Source organism: Engraulis encrasicolus, chromosome 16 (genome assembly GCF_034702125.1).
Source record: "Engraulis encrasicolus isolate BLACKSEA-1 chromosome 16, IST_EnEncr_1.0, whole genome shotgun sequence".
Classification (NCBI taxonomy): domain Eukaryota; kingdom Metazoa; phylum Chordata; class Actinopteri; order Clupeiformes; family Engraulidae; genus Engraulis; species Engraulis encrasicolus.
The window spans coordinates 2,035,001-2,049,285 of record NC_085872.1 but is presented as its reverse complement, the minus strand read 5'-3'; the positions used below and the strand labels follow the sequence as shown (position 1 = coordinate 2,049,285).

At 45.5% G+C, this 14,285-nt stretch overlaps 1 protein-coding gene across 3 annotated transcripts in view; it reads left to right on the top strand.

Annotated features, from left to right (window-relative positions):
- The first annotated feature begins 8,936 nt into the window (after positions 1 to 8,936).
- Positions 8,937 to 14,285, top strand: part of smad1 (SMAD family member 1) — a 15,727-nt gene continuing 10,378 nt past the window's right edge. The window contains exons 1-2 of one of the 3 annotated variants that reach the window (XM_063218240.1): positions 8,937 to 9,063; positions 13,890 to 14,285. The exon at positions 13,890 to 14,285 is cut by the window's right edge and continues 259 nt beyond it. In XM_063218240.1, the coding sequence (XP_063074310.1) occupies positions 14,145 to 14,285 (141 nt within the window). In that variant the 5' untranslated portion in view covers positions 8,937 to 9,063; positions 13,890 to 14,144. Of the gene's footprint in view, positions 9,683 to 13,889 lie in introns of all 3 variants that reach the window. The other 2 variants (XM_063218242.1, XM_063218239.1) reach the window with 2 other exon arrangements.

The window sequence follows — 14,285 nt, the reverse complement described above, 5'->3', positions numbered from 1 at the left end:
CATTTATATCTCGCAAAAGCTCAATTTTATATGTCATTTTCTCATTTGCAAACGGGATGGTGAATGAAGACTAGTCCTCCAAAATTTGTTGTGGCTAGGCTGACACAGTGGGGAAACACATTGTTTTCTGCACGGAGGCAGGGCGTCAGCGAAACGCGAGGTCACAGGCACAGACCGAGGACGGGAGTCTGCATGTTGGAAAAAACACAGGTCAACGTCCAACAGCAGGCGCTGCTGCGTGACGTCATTTCCACTATCTGGGGTGTCACTTGGGGTGAACCAAAGTGAACCGTCTCTGGGTCAAAGCAGCAAGGAGGTTATGTTTTTGGTCGCGTTGGTTTGACTGTCTGTCTGTCTCTTTGTCTCTCAGCAGTATAACTCAAAAGGTTATGAACGGATTGATGAATCTTTGTGGAGTTTATTGGGAATAATCCAGGAATTGTGAAAAGGTTATGGGATAGCCTAGGGCGAATTTTGACATTCTAGGCCAGGGGTAGGCCTAGGGTGCATCCCAATATGTGACCTTGCCTCCTCCACTTGCCTCCTCCACTTGCTTCTCGTCATGATGACATCACTGACAACAGCATTATATTTCAATATCTTGCAAAAGCTCAATTGTAAAGTCCTTTTCTCATTTGCAATTGGGATGGTGAATGAAAAACAGTCCCTCAAAAGTTGTTGTGGCGATGCTGACAGCTGGGAAACTTTATCGTTTTCTCCACGGAGGAGGGGCCAGGAGGCGGGACGAGGAGACAAGCACAAGTGGAGGAGGCAAGGTCACATATTGGGATGCACCCCTATATTCAATTAAATGTCATCGAGGGCCAGTTTATCAAATTCCTCCCTGTAAAGAGGCGAACTATACGTAGGCCTATGTACTGAATTATGGTTGCCGACTGTCAATGAAAAAAATCCCGGACACTTCATTGAAGTGGGGGGTCTGAGAGTCCTCCCCCAGGAAGTTTGGCATTTCTTAGGTGTAATTTCCTGCATTTTAACGTCCCCTGTACTGTTTCAGCTCGATACGAAACCCATACTTTTATTTCTAAATGCCGGAAAACGATTCTGTATTTCAAGGGGCTTATAGGGGCCCAGTACCTTGCCGTCCAAGGGCCGCATCTGGCCCCAGGGACACCATTTGAATAGCCCTGTTTTAGGCAGACAAGGCAGTAGACTTGAAAAAAATCTGCTTCCTTGGTGGACGTCTGCATTTCTGTTGTTAGATATTCTTAGAATAGCTCGGAGTAGTCCCTAGAGTAGAGCAGAATAGAGTAGCCTAGAGTAGGCCTATAGAATAGAGAAATTAATCCTAGAGAAAATTAAAGGATAACTTCTGCCAATTTCAATATGCTGCTGTATTGCTCAAGCTACCTTTGACTTGTCAGTACCCAGTGATGCTGCATTTTTCAACTCAGCCCTCTCCGAGATCTGGGGACCATTCCATCATTGGCGCTGAATGCAGCGGCGCTCACATGCAAAAGCCGAGTTTCACCTAACGGCAGCCTAAACTTGTGGCTGAAACCATTCCACCACTGAAGATCAGTCGTGCATCAGTATGGTTCACTTGTTGTACAGGGGAAGTCCATATCAACGATTGTCGAAAATGCGATCATGTTGGCGAGTCCGGCATGCGTTTCCAAATTAAGCTTTTATCACAGACGCAGTCTGAGCGTCCGTAGGCGAGCGGTAACGCAAGTGCACCCTACATGAGCGGTCCACGTTCGATGCCCACCTTGCGTAAAACAGTGTTCAAAGAAGGAGTTTGTCCTGACATTGAAAATCATTTCAGTGCGCAAAAATAAAAGGATTGCACTGGCTAGAGGGTTTTATTTAGTTTTTCAGAAGAATTTCTTTGTAGGATAAAGAAAAGCATAGGTAAAACATTTTGCAGAGAGCATTTGCTGAATCATTTCAATGTAAAAACCAATGGTCTGTGTCTGAAAGGCGGTTGTGAGGACGCCTTTTTTTATTGCCTATATGCTGTAAAGTGTAGGCCTGAAGGTGTGCATTTAACTGTAGGCCTATTGCTTGATGGAAAATGAAGCCAGCCACAAAGTGAAATCAAAGTGATAGACAAATAATAGATGGATAATAGACGAATTTATGCCTATGTTTGTGAAGGAATACCATTTAATTTTTAACATGTTGCGAGGCAAGAATTGAACCCCGCACGGCCACATGTTATGTGGCGCACCTGCCCGCTGTAGCTGGCATCGACATCGAGGATGAAGGGGAGGCTGGAGTTAGCATAAGCCAAAACTGGGCTACCATCGGAGGCAATAACTGAGAAGTTTTGAGAATATCACAAACCCCCTGAGCCACTTGGCCACTGCCAAGCTTGGTACAGTTGAGCAACGTTGGGTGGCGCAAGTGCAACTAGCTGCCTTTGAGCTGAAATATTGTGCTGGGCAGTTGAATTGTAATGCCGATGGCCTGTCCCGGCAGGAGCAGGCGGAGGCTGGGGATATTGACGAGCTGGCCCCAGGCACTACTGTCCCTATGCTGTTGCAGCGGATGCCCCCTGCTTCCAGTGGTACCATTCAGGCCACAAAGTTGGTAATTTCCATCTTGCCGGCCCATGGTCCAGCAGACCTGTTAGCACAGGCAGCTGACTCCACCATATTGAAAGCTTTGGTTTTCTGGAGAGCCCAACAGTGGCCCACCCGGGTGGAACAGGAACAGCTCACCACCCAGGCCCTGACACTGTTGTGACAGTGGGACCGGTTCATAGAAAAGGAGGGGTTCCTCTATCGCAAGATGTTCCAGCCTTGCCAGCAGCTGCAGTCGGATGTACTAACCCAGTTGTACCAAGAGCATGGGAACCAGGGCGTTGGCTGAACTCTGGAGCTTGTCAGGCAGAGGTGCTATTGGCCTGGAATGACCGCAGAAGTGCAGAAGTAGTGCACAGAATGTCCCAGGTGTCAGGTGGCCAAGGACTCGCGCCCTCCGGCTGCAAACTATATAGGCCATCTTTTAGTGTCTCGGCCCAACGAGATTATCGCAGTGGATTTTACCACCCGTGAACCTACCCACTGGGGCATCGAGAACGTGCTGGTGATTACTGACGTTTTCTGTAAGTACTCCATTGCTGTTCCCACACTTGACTTACAGTGACCCAGGTGCTGGTCAATGAGTGGTTCAGTAGCCTTGGTCTCATTAGCCGCGCTTCAGCGGCCCGGGGCCGCCCGGGGCTCAGGAGAGTGGCCGGCTCGGAGCTGCCGGCCCGGGCCATTTTTTGCCTGATCGGACTCATAGCCGACCCCAGGCACATTCAGGTACACGCCTTGTTTGTGAAACGTCAGTCGGGCACAGCCCACTTTCGCCCCAAATCACAGAAGGACAACAACAGAACAACGACAAAGAAGGAGAAGAAAATGGCTTGCCTTTCAAGAACAGTTTTATTACATGGCAAAGTTGTCGATTCAGAAGCTGTATGGGACGCAGCGCATGTTAAGAAGACAAAGACGCATGAAAATACGAGCAGCTCGACAACTGAGAGTGAACAGAAGGAGACGTGCGAACATGCCCAGTTAATCCCCCCAATAGCGCACAGAAGCATGAGCCCCGGACATAGCGAGACATGAATGTGCAGGTAATTGAATAAGTTACCATGTGAAAGGAGACCAAATCCCGGAGACATAGCACCTTCATCAGTTGCTATAGAAAATTATGAGCCCCGGACATAGCGACACACCCCCTCGTTGCGGCGTGCCACCTGTCTATTCATGGTGAATGTGCAGGTAATTGAATAAGTTACCATGTGAAAAGAGACCAAATCCCGGAGACATAGCATCTTCATCAGCTGCTATAGAAAATGATGAGCCAGGGGAATAGCGACTATTTATTAAAGTAGCCACGGAAGTAGCGTAGCCTACAAGTCGTTCAATCTGCATAACATCGGTGTGTGTCCTGCAGGGAATTCTAAGTGTGCGCACTATGGCACATGTCTGCAAAACGTATGCCTATGGTTTAGTATGTCTGCAAAACATGAGACACTAGGGCAGCAGAGTGAGGATGATTTTAAATAGGCCTAAGTCAATAACAGCTGTGCTTTACTGTGTAATAATGTGGCTGCATGGGGGACTTATCGCTAAATTCTGGGCAAATTATTAGTTTGGGGTGTTTGGCTTTCTTATGGCATAATTTCATAAGATGCAACTTTGGCACTTCTGTTTGTGTTTTTAAAGTTATTTAGCCAACATAACTTTTTTGTTGTACCAGGGCATCATGGGCACCACTACACTTAAACTTGGGATGTCATAGCTAAGTCATGTCGGCTTTTTTCTGCTTTTAGCCGCCAACTCTTGTGCCATTATCGTGATTTGGCATGCTTTCCACTGGACACCAATAAAAAGTGTCTCACAAATACTCACACATGACATTTATGTCGGCTTATTTAGCTTTTGCGCTATTATCGCCGAAGGTCTGGTAGGCTATATCGCACGTGGGCTATGTCGCCCGAGGTTGACCCCGCCTCCGAGCCTCGGCGGTGCTTGCTGGCCCATCGTATTCGACGGGCCAGGGAAAGCGGCCCTTAGCCCCACAACCTGGCCCGGCGGCCATCTTTAGCACCTAGCCCCCTTTTGATGAGATCACCGTCAGCCCCCTTTTGTCCGGGCCAGCCCGGGGCTGGCCCTGCAGTGAGACTAAGGCTAGTGAGTGCACTCTGACCAAGGGCCCTGTTTCGAAGGTCTTCTGATTCAACAGCTGTGTAGCATGTATGGTATCCAAAAATCTCGTATGACTCCCTATCATCCCGCTGGAAACGTTCAAAGTGAGCGGATTAACCGTACCTTGCACAATCTGCTGCAGACCCTGTCGGCCTCTTGGAAACGAGATTGGACTGCATGCTTACCTCAGGTGGTCTTCTGCTACAATACTACACCACACCAGGCCACAGGGGAATCTCCCCATTTGTTGATGTTTGGACAGAATCCACAATTACCTGCCGATTTCCTGTTAGGTTGGGTTTGGGACCCGGTCGAAGGACGTGTGTGTGACTGGCTACAAGAGCATCAAGCTCAGCTTCAAACAGCTTTCGACGGTGCACAGGAGCGCCTAGCTGCGGCGGTGGCCTATCGCAAGAATAGGCATGATCAACGGGTTCAGGATGAGCCCCTTGGGCAGGGCCAGCTGGTGTACATACGTGAGGTGGGGATCTGTGGATGCCACAAAATCCACGACCAATTGAGCCCCTTGACATATATGGTCCTACGGACCCCACCCGATGGAGGCGCCGTGTACACCATCACCCCAGTGGGTCGGTCGAGCAAGTTAAGGCAGGTGCACCGTAGCCTGTTGTAGGCTGTGGTTGGGCCCCCAGCTTCAGGCCCTTCTGTTGACAACCCGTCAATGGGTGCAACTGCTCCTCCCAATCAGGATAAGCTGTCTAATGAGGAGGACCTTGTGTTGGCTGAGCAATGGGTCGGGCCCACTATGTGCCAACTGCAGGCACCTGTGCAGGAGCTGAGCCGAGCTGCACACCAACCACCTGCTGACCTGATTAAGGGGACCCCCTGACACAGGGACTCTTTCACCCTCTATTCCAGGGGTTACCCCAATCGGCGGGGCCACATCTATGGTTGATCTTGACCCGCCACGCCACTCATTCCAAGCTACCACGGGGCAGCACTCTAACCCACATAGGTTACCCAGAGGGATAAGTGAGGGGTAGATATCTTTAACCTCCCCTCCCAGCTTATGGCCTTTTCTTTCTTGTCGTTTGTCTTGATTGTATGTCGTCGGGCCGACGACAAAAGATGGGGGTAGATTGTAGTGGTGCGCCAGCCCATTAAAGCATCATAGCCGTTTGGCGTCACGGGTTGCGAGCGACACCTCCCTAGCTCGTTGTCTGGCATCTTCATAAATGAGCGGTCTTCACGGAGGCAGGCAAGCACGCTTGGCTTGTCCTTAGGCTTTCTTCCAACATCGAGCTTCAGGTGGCAGTTGTTGTCACCGTCTTTCTCTGAGAATTGTGCGTGTTCACCGGTCCTTTTGGAGGTGATGTTCTCTGGCTGGCATTGTATCACCTCAGCTGTGCCCAGCACTTACCCACTCCTACTAGCAGTCCTATGATAGGCTACTTTGTTTCATCAGTGTTTATCGATCTTCTGCACTCTGACTACCCACTGACTGGCGTTGTCTCATGTTGTGCCCAGCACTTCCTCGGTCCTTCTAGCGGTCCTATAGTTTCATCAGTGTTTCATCCTGTAGTTTAGTTTCATCAGTGTTCATCCAGCCTCGGCACCCCATGCTCACCTCCGTGACTATTGTTGTCAAGACCGGCTGTACACTCGGACTCCGTGCATGCCAACATCAAATTGTTTCTGTTCTTATTTATTTGATTTGATTTCTTATTTTGCATGGTTTATTGGTTTTCTTGTATTACTTTTCCTTGGGTTTGCGGTGTATTATTTTCTATTTCTTTTGTAGACCCACTGGACCGTATGATTGAAAAGTGAACAAACAAAAAAGTGACGCATATATTTTTAATAATTGAAATTGATATTGATATTGATATTTTTTATATTTGACAGGAAAAATAAAGATTTACAAGACTAGAAATGTCTCTGTCTTCACTTGCATGAACCTGCATTTTGCCTTGTGCGGGTAAACTGTGAGTAGTGTGGGGTATTTGTGAGTTCAAACTCACTTTCCCATGGGGGCTCATACCCCCAGGGGTGGCGTAGTTGAAAGTACTTCCTGTTCCAGCCACTTTACAACACATAATAAAATAGAGCTTTACATCACACTTCTATACTAATCAGAGCTAAAGGACAACATATAACTAAGTGAGGGATAATTACAGCAGCAGCCGTGCCGTAGATTGCCACAAGCTAAAAAGTTCTACACACTGTGAAAAGTGTGCCTTGTTTCTTTAGGTTAGCCAGACTAGCCGAAGACCACTTTATGATCAGTACACTGAATAACAAAAGTGACAACAATAAAGACCTTCGTAGCATCAGTGACATATCTTCTTAGTATCCATATTTTCTTGCTATCCCATACTGCGAATGTGTTCCTTATATTGAAGTGACAAAACTTCGTCATTTATGTAGATTAGAACAAACCAATCAGTAACGGACTCAGCAGGTGAGTTCTACATCACTCTCAACTGTTTCCTGATTGGCTAAACAGTGAGCGAACCGAGCTAGGAGGCTTTTGCCGGACTGATGCCACATTCCCCAGCGATAGGAGCTTCCCAATATGCAACAAGGAGTCAGCTCCCACTTGTAAGTTTTCCAACCAGCAAGTCAAACAAACTACAAACATGGAGGGACAAAAATTACATATCCACTTCTCAAAGATGTCAGCAATGTAAACAACACCATGCGTTCTTTTCATTTAGCCGCATTTCATCTTTGAAAGAGGCAATGTCAATATAACTACACCTTAGAAAAGTTCACAGGCTGTTTTGCAACCATTAACCTGTCAGAATCAACTCTATTTGTCCATAGAATGATGATTGCTGAGTAATGTGTAACATAAACTATTCTTAACACTGTGCTCTGCCATTGCTGTGATGACATCATGATAGTCAATGGGACGAAGTCAGTTTGCTTCAATTTTGCCCCAGCTCGCAACTTGAGCATTCCGCTTCAGCAGGCGTTCCAATGCATTTTAGCAAGTAGGAGGTCAGAAACATCCCATCTCCCACCGTTGGGGAATGCGCCATATGTGCGGAGACAAAATCTTTGGGTTGAAATAGGATGGCGTCGCCAGGCTACTGCAATCCAGGAATACAAATCGACACATGGCCACACAAGTAGAACATGTTGTCAAGACACAATAGATGCGCCATAGATGTGACCATGGTCCATCAATTAGGAGGACGAGGAGACATATGTTCCCCGGGTCCTACATTCCCCGGTTCCTATGTTCCCCACTACCGGGGAACTTACCCTGCATTCCCGAGCGGGAGGAGCTTCCCAATATGCAACCAGGAGGCAGCGACCTTCCACTTGAAAGCGTTCCAAGCCTCAAGTCAAACATAAACTATTCCGTGCACTGCCATTGCTGTGTTGACGTCACGATTTCGAAGTCAGGGTACTGTCCTTCGATGTGGCCCCAGCTCACGACTTGAACATTCCGCTTCAACAGGCGTTCCAATGCATTTCAGCAAGTAGGAGGAACATCACATCTCCACCCTTGGGGAATGCGGCACTAAGGGTTCTATGTTCCCTGCTGCTTCCAAGTAGGCTAGACTGCTGCTGCATGGCGAGCGTGAATTGTTAGGGTTCGTATTCCTATTACAGGAGCTTCCCAATATGCAACCAGGAGGCAGCTACCTCCCACTTGAAAGCGTTCCAACCAGCAAGTCAAACTTGAACTATTTCTATCGCTGTGTGTGCACCCATGCTGTGCACTGTCATTGCTGTGTTGACACGTCACGTCACGATTTCAAAGTCGCGGTAGGCCTCGATATGGCCCCAGCTCGCAACTTGAACATTCCGCTTCAACAGGCGTTCCAATGCATTTCAGCATGTAGGAGGTCAGAAATACCCCATCTCCCACCCTGGGGAATGCACCATTACAGTTAGGGTTAGGGTAACCGTTAGGCTACCACTGTCATAGCATACTGTCACTGTCTCAACATACTCATGGCAACCGTTCGTGCAAGAAATATGCACGCTTAAGCATCCTGGGCCTTATCCCCTTCTCAGAATGTGGGGATCATAGGACCCTTTTTAAAAGGGTCCTAAGTTCCCCGGTCCCATAAAGACCGGGGAACACATGACCCGGGGAACTATGTAGGCCTACTCCGATCTGGTTTGTAACTTTTGATTATTTTGCTGACATAAAATTTATTTCCACTGACTCCACAGACAGTGTGTGTAGACATTTAAGTTAGACCTATTGCATGCAACCTATGTCTAAAAGTGTTAACTAACACTATTTTCCCAGATTTCACATTCACGTGCCGCTTACGCGCCGCACTCAGACATTCTGTCGCCAGGCTTGTGACGTAACCTGCGCGCCTGGGGCTTCCACTGTTTTCATCCGCCAAGAAAGCGAGCCAGCCCTCAGGACTAATGTAGATCCATCCCATGCGCACATAGAGCGGTGAGTGTGAACTTCTCGCTTGAACTCTACCGACACACTTTCCAGAGAATGGAAAACAGATCGATGGATGTCCAGAAAGGTTGCATATTCGGAAACAAATTGAAGAAGAAAAAGTACCCTAGACGGGCAGTTGAAACAGGCTAGTCCCACCACGACATTAATTAAACGAGGCGCGCGCGTCACAGCTGGCCAGTGCCTTACTGTGTAAACAATGGTGATGTAGCCTATTGATTGGTCGTTGACTGATGTGTTTATTTTCTCTTGGTATTAGTTCGCCACAGCTGAACAGCCATAGCCCATTTCTTTGGTAGGACTTGTTTGGGATGACTCGATCAGGAACTGTAGCGTTGCAGATGTTAGAGAGACTATGCACACAACGTAATATAATGCATTGGTTAGCAGTTGCATAATGTCACCCCAGAGACCTGCAAACTTCAGATGTGTAAAAAAAAAAAAAAAAATCAGTCTCTATTATCGCACCGCCCCTAACTGTATGCCGCGCTCTGATACAACTTTCACGCGGAGGTGAGGCGGTTTCGCGACACACTGACGCCAGGAGAAGGCAGAAGCAGTCTGTAGGACGGACTTTCGGAAGGAATGCCTGAAGTGCTGAATTAAGGTAGGGAACACTACTTTCGGTTTTCACTAACAAAGCACAGAAAGTGTACGAGACGCGGAGTCAGCATTGTGGGCCTAGAATACCGTGCATCGTGTTGAAGTTGTTGATATGACAAAGAGAAAGTGTATTAGAAATAGTTTTTTTTTTTACCGAAAACTTTACCTTAGACTACAGCATGTGTGAACTATCCTGACCGGAAAACACTGTTTTGTGCAAGATAACTTTCATTGCTTTGTCTTAAGGGTTGATTCGAGATTTATTTTTAATCACCCAATTCATAGGCTACTCGCATAGGCCTATCATGTGTTGTGATGTGCGGTGTGATGGCTAGGCTACCCACATTGGTTTCTTGTACCTATATTAGGCTATTCTGCTGCTAAAATAGGCTATAATCTATGTGATTGTACACACAAGATGAACACACTCGAATATAACCATATTGACTTAATTGATTGGGTCAATCTTTTTGGGAGGGTTTTGTTTTACATCATTGATGTTGACACAGTGGTGTTTATAGTCCCAGATACAAAGCCTGTATCTTATGAGGCGTATATAGACCTATATTTTCGAGATTGTGTACAGTAGCCATATAGTTATTTTGTGCCTCCTAAGTCGTCAAAATATAAAATGTGGCATAGTGGGTGGCAGCTCTGTGGATGCAGAGGTTGGTATTCCTGGGTCAGTTCTCCTGACATCATTCAAGATGACATATCAGATTACTCAAAGGACAGGGAATTTGTCCTTGTCTCTGACTTGGTTGAATTAAATTGTCTTCTAGTCATCTCCTGACCTGTGTTACCTAGAGTCCACATTTAGCCTGGATAAGAGATATGAGTAGCCTATTTTGTAGACCTACCATTAAATCACGTATTGTGGATTAGGCTTCATAATGACAGCTCTGGCACAGTGTTCACTGAGAAGTGTCCCATTACATTTGAACTGTTTCATGAGTAGGCCTAGAGTCACAGTTGCAGCATTTGAATTGCATGCAGCATGAGCCTGTCTCTTAAATTCAAATGTTCTCTGAGGGTGATCATCCTACAGTATGTAGCCTACAACATGATTCTGTTCGCTGTCCCAGAATCCACCAGATGTTGTGAGGAGCAGATGCGTAGGCCTTCTTCAGCATTACAGCCCTCGCTTTCCCTCCTTCCATTATTCCAGTTATTGGTCTCATTCATTCATTCATTACCTCCGCCAAGGAGGTTATTTCGTTAGTTCATTCATTCATTCATTCATTCATTCTCACCATCCTCTTTACTCTCCTCCATGTGTGATTTCATTCTGCTATCGTTGTATTTTCTTCCATTCCCTTTAGCTCGTCTCTCTCTTCTGTTATTATGGTCTGTCTGGTAATGGTATTGTGGTATTGTCTTCCCTGCATCATACACTTCAGACATACTGGCATGCGTCACTAAAGATATCACCAGCTGTATCACCTTTTCACCACCAAAGCCCATCATTTCCTACCGTGTTTGTGCTTCTGCTCATCATTTTTGGCTGCCCTCCCTCCCCCACCTTTTTTCTGAGTTATCTCCTGAATGTCTCAATTGAACTGCCAACTCTTAATGGAGAGGCTCAGATCCAGGCCCCTGATAAATAATGTAGGATCTCTATAATGCAGCGTCCCCAGGGATCTTGGAGAGAGCACCATTACTGCCCCCTCATCCTCCACTGCAGGAGGCTAAATTGATTAACAACAATGTAGCAGCGCAAAATGATACATCCAGCAGTAGGACTGGTGCAGGATGAAGTCGGTCATGTGATCAACCTGTGTTTAGTAACTCTATGAGCATGATCTTGCACTCATCAAATGTAGTGTATTCTCTGCTGCAGATTATCATGTCGTAATAGAAGGTAGTAAATATGTAAGTCTTAGTTGCAGTGAGTTATTATGGCTCATCCATAATATTTTTTGTTTAAAAATAAGCTTACCCCTCTACCTCCCATCCTGTAATAATCATACAGTTAAAAGAAGTCTTTTGCTTCTTCGTTTTTTTCTATCTTTAGACTCTTAAGTTAAATTGATGATTGAAAGAATATCCATAACAGTTTAATTTTGATACCCACAGTAGTCACATCAAAGCACATAGGATAAATCTGTGTGTCATAAATGTGGTTGCAGGTTTTATTGTCGGGCCTACTATAAAGTATAGGTCCTCGGATATGTCCTTCAGAATGGCTGTATTGTCCTTGTGCTCTCTGAATGTTTGGCTCTCTCTTCCTGGAATTCGCCCCTGAATTTGATCAAAATATTGTTTCTCCTCCATTCTGTTCATCCACTGTCAACATCTTTCATAACTTGTTAAGGCAAATCTGATTGTTTCCAGTAATCAGCAAGTATAAAGATATCATACTTCTCGCTTGAGGGTTTGTAATGTACTCGGCTGTAGTGACAGTGTGAAGCTTTTGCTTTGCATTGAATGGTAAAATATTATATATTGTGCTTTTTTGGATTCACCTTGCTGCCTCTATGGCAGTGTGTATGCCTACACTGACATTGGAGGACAATAGTGTTTGTTTGAATATTTTCATTCTGTTGGTCTAATCTGCCTTTTGTGGATAGAGGGAACAAGGGGGGGATGCACAATGTGACACATATAGTGGGCAGATTGGTTTTAATCTAAGCCAAGTCTTTATTTTAGTGTGAATGTGACATCACTCAGTCAAAATCCTTAGCCTATAGCGTTTCTATGGAATTACTCTTTGATGTTGCATTCTTGAACTGATGATATCCAAGTGTCTTTAAGCTTATCTTCAGAGCTTTATTCGTTCATCACAATAACATGAAATGTATCTGTGGCTGGCTGATAGGCAGACCTCAAAAACAAGTCAACAGAAAGGGGAGGGGGTCATAAGATGTTTCCTTTTGATGTAGTGTCATGGAAGAGGAGAGGGATGTTTCTGTCTTCCACCGCAGTCCTCCCTGGTAACAACACAGGGTCCAGGGATTTTAAATTAGCAGTTGGCGGAGAGATTGGCCTGCTCTGCTAAATATAGGAGTAAACTTTTTAGCTTTCCTGTCGCTGTGGACCATGATAGCTGCCAACAAACCCTACACAGACCCACCACCATCCCTTCCTTTGGATATAAACAGCACCTGTTTTCATTGGAGGTCTCTCAATAGTCTTATGCAGCACTTACACATACACACGTGCTGTTTGTAGGCCATTCAGATCTGTAAACTTAACAACGGTCCAAAACACTATCTAGAAAACAAGGTCTTTGAAAGGCCATGATTTGTGAGTTGCTGTGGGTTTACTGTCTTGTTTGACATAGATGTAGCCAAAACACTCTCACTCACTCACTCACACACTCACACACACACACACTAAATCAGTTGCTAGAAGTTTCTAGAAGTATGATTTTAATTGTAAACCACATGACCATTCTTACATATTTATTTTTGTTAACATTTTAAATATTAAACCGTGCTAATTGTGGGTATATATTGTGGCAATACCTTGGTTAATAAGTTTTTTTTTTAGCAAGGGCTGATGGGGTAAGCTTAGTTTTACGTCAACCTATATTTGGGTTGATATAATCACTTGCTATACTATTTGATTCTTACCCCTTAAATGAGGTTAGAACAGGATCCATCGTGTCAGAGTAAAAAATCTCGATAAACACTTGCGGTACAACTTTGGCCTAGTGGCAGAAAATGCATTGGATTAAAAAAAAAAGAACGTTACTTATCTAAATGCATCCTGATACCTGAAAACAATAATTGATCATTGATCCTAGTTGGTCAAATAAGCGCATATTGTTATTCTGCCTGTTCAAACGATGAAAAGGGTGACAGAATACCACAGTCACACTTTTCATAGAGCATCACCTTACATGGATGCAGTGACTCACTGTCACTTGTTTCTTGCTGATGATTTCTGCAACCCTTTACTATTCGTTAATACTGTATCAGTAAGTCTTAGTCACAGTAATTGTGTAGTACAGTCCAGCACAGGTGGGCAGTAGTTGCATATTATTAGGCTCAATATTATTGCATGCCTTCATGTGCCCCATGTCAAGTCTGAACATTGACACTGACATGGTAAAATACTGTGTTTACCTCGACTGTGCAATGATGAAATTAGTCCCAGATAGTATGAATGGGGAGAATATAGTGTATGTACAACACAGCTATTGTATGCATACTGTAGGTACTAACACAGTATAATGTCTTGTCTTTCTTTTGTTCTTCTCTCCTCAGGCCCTCTGACTATCCTTTCAAATCAACTTGAACATAGTTACGAGGACCGAGACTTTTTTTTGGTCTTTTTTTGCAGTGCGTCCGCTCCACTACAAGCCTGTGTGATTGTGTGTGTTTTTTTTGTTCACCTATGTCCGTGGGTGCCTCACAAAGCTCGGCTGTCTTTTCCTCAGTTGTGACAGGACTACACACCAGGGCAGGTGGTGTGGGCAGAGAGGGCCCACCGTTTGGGGTGTGCCAGGCAAAGCTACCACCATGAATGTCACATCACTGTTTTCCTTCACAAGCCCGGCAGTGAAGCGTCTTCTGGGCTGGAAACAGGGGGACGAGGAGGAGAAATGGGCTGAAAAAGCAGTGGATGCTCTTGTAAAGAAGCTTAAGAAGAAAAAAGGTGCT